The 2,734-nt window shown below is 42.8% G+C and overlaps 1 protein-coding gene across 1 annotated transcript in view; it reads right to left on the reverse strand.

The window, feature by feature from the left end:
• The window catches only part of HSD17B11 (hydroxysteroid 17-beta dehydrogenase 11), a 39,577-nt gene that overhangs the window by 18,006 nt on the left and 18,837 nt on the right, over window positions 1–2,734 (reverse strand). The window contains exon 5 of the mRNA XM_008070592.1: window positions 325–462. Within this exon, the coding sequence (XP_008068783.1) occupies window positions 325–462 (138 nt within the window). The remainder of the gene's footprint in view (window positions 1–324; window positions 463–2,734) is intronic.

Consider the following 2,734-nt stretch of genomic DNA (forward strand, 5'->3'; position numbering starts at 1 on the left):
CGGTGGCCAGGAGCGGCCACTGCACTCCAGTCTGGGTGACAGAGTGAGACTCCAACTCAAAAAATAAAAAAATAAAATAAAATAAAATAAACAAAATAAAAATTAGCCAGATGTGGTGGCATGCACCTGTAGTTCTAGCTACTTTGGAGGCTGAGGGAGAAGGGATTGTCTGAGTCCAGCAGGTCAAGGCTGCGGTAGCCATGAGCATACCACTGTACTCCAGCCTGGCGACAGTGAGACTCTGACTCAAAAAATATAATAGAATAAATAAAATAAAACATTTAGGAAAACCCATGGAACGGCTGTGGGTCTGTCTCAACTTACCTGGTTCTTGGATTTTTGATGAAACCAGTGTTGATAAAATTAGGACAGAGACATGTTGTTTTGACTCCAGTTCTTTCCAAGGCAGCCAGTTCATCTGTCAGAGCTCTGTGGAATCCAACAGCAGCAAACTTGCTGGAGCTGAAAGTAAACAGAGATAGCTTGCCAAGTCATTCAAGAATCCTGACTTGTGGCTTCATTCACGTATCTGCTTTCCTTGGTTAAGTGTGGTCCTCTGCAGAGCCGTGTGGGCACCCGTGACTCTCAGGCCCCATCCAGACCTACTGAATGAGAGTCTGCATTTTTCAAGAGGTGCAATCAACGTGCAGGCCTGCTGAAGTCTACGAAGTACTGACATGGAACATTCACTGCCTCACAGCAGCACTGACCTGCCTGAGAACTCAGGATGTGGAATATCTTTCTATGCAACATAGGATAGTGTTTTTGTTGTTTCCATAAAATTCTATGTCATTCTAAGCTGTTCATAATTTATTTTTAAATTGTTCATGGAGGCCAGACGTGGTGGCTCATGCCTGTAATTCCAGCTCCTTGGGGGGCTGAGACTTGGGAAGATTGCTTGAATCTGGGATTTCAAGAGTAGCCTGGGCAACATAGCAAGACCTTGTCTGTTCCAAAAAATAAAACCCAAAATCCTACTCATGAAATTTAGTAAGAAATTTTTCTGGATAAATTATATTCTTCATTTAAGTCACAGCTTTATTTCCTGGCCCCTAGACTAAATTATTTTCTCTTTATATAGTAATTTTCAGTTTTCTGTGATAGCATGTCTGAGATTTATAACTGAACATTCATTTGGAATTAATTTTTTTTTTTTTGAGTCTCACTCTGCTGCCCAGGCTGGAGTGCAGTGGCACGCTCATGGCCACCACAGCCTCAAACTGCTGGGCTCCGGCGATCCTTCCACCTCAGTCTTCCAAGTAGCTGGAACTACAGGCGCGTGCTACCATGCCCGGCTAATTTTTGATTTATTGTAGAGATGAGGTCTCAGTAAGTTGCCCAGGCTGGTCTGAAAACCTTGGACTCACGCATTCCTCGAACCTCAGCCTCCCAAAGCTGGGATTACAGGCTGAGCCACCGTACCCAGCCTGCTTTACATTGCAGTTCATTCATTTGACAAATATGTATTGGGCAGCTACTAAGAGCCAAGCACTGTGCTAGGTCCTAGAGAGTTACTGGTAACCAAAACAGTCATGGAGCTTATCATAAAGGTGTGGAGAATGGATGCTTTAAAAAAAATTAATTCCAGCCAGACTGCATTAGCCCTCGAGCTGAGGGCACAACATCTAACTGGAACGGCTCTGAAACAGATGATACGCAATCACAATGCCACAGTTCTGTGACAGTTTTGCCAGTTATTTAATCTTTTTTAAAAAAATTAAATCTAAGTCTATATTTATATTTAAAATTATTAGAAAGTTAATACAGGCTCAGAGAAAAAGAATAAGGAAGAAGGAAAGAAAGAAAAATATAGATGAACAAATAGAACAAAATGAAGAATGGCTGGGTGTGGTGGCTGATGCCTGTCATCCCAGCACTCTGGGAGGCCCAGGTGCAAGGACTGCTTGAGCCCAGAAGTTTGAGACAAGTCTGGGCGACATAGTGAAACCTTGTTTCTACAAAAAATAAAAAAAATTAGCCAGGCGTGGAGGTGCAAAGCTGTAATCCCAGTTACTCCAGAGGCTGAGGCAGAAGGATCGCCTAAGCCCAAGAGGTTGAGGCTGGGGTGAGCCATGAGACCTTGACTCAAAAAAAATTTTTTTTTAGCTGGGCACAGTGGCTCACGCCTATAATTCCGGCACTTTGGGAGGATGAGGTGAGAGGATTGCCTGATCAGCCTGGGCAACTTGGTGAAGGTTCAAGACCAGCCTGGGTAACTTGGTGAAACCTCGTCCCTATAATAAAGCAAAAAAAAAAAAAAACCAAAAAAAAAGAAATAGCCAGACATGGTGGCACGTGCCTGTAGTTCCAGCTATTTGGAAGGCTGAGGTGGAAGGATCAACTGAGCCCAGCAGGTTAAGGATGCATTGGCCGTGAGTGTGCCACTGCACGCCAGACTGGACGACAGAGTGAGACTCTAACTCAAAAAAAAAATTTTTTTAATATCTTCCTCCATTTGATCAATTCTTTACAGCCCAGTGGAACACACCAATACTGGGACCTGCTTGCTGCCTCAAGCTCTTCAGTTATTATAAGGGCATGGTTTTTAAAATAGGTAATCATTAAATTTTTTTTAAAATCCATTGTTTGGATACTTTTAAAGTTTAAAAGCCCAGATAATACTTACTCTCTCTCACACACACATTTTGTTTTGTTTCCACAAAATTTTACTCACTTTTTTTTGAGTTGGAGTCTCACTCTGTCACTCAAACTGGAGTGCAGTGGCCGCTCCCGG

This window comes from Carlito syrichta, unplaced genomic scaffold, assembly GCF_000164805.1.
Source record: "Carlito syrichta isolate Samal-C Ts95f unplaced genomic scaffold, Tarsius_syrichta-2.0.1 Scaffold313819, whole genome shotgun sequence".
NCBI lineage: Eukaryota > Metazoa > Chordata > Mammalia > Primates > Tarsiidae > Carlito > Carlito syrichta.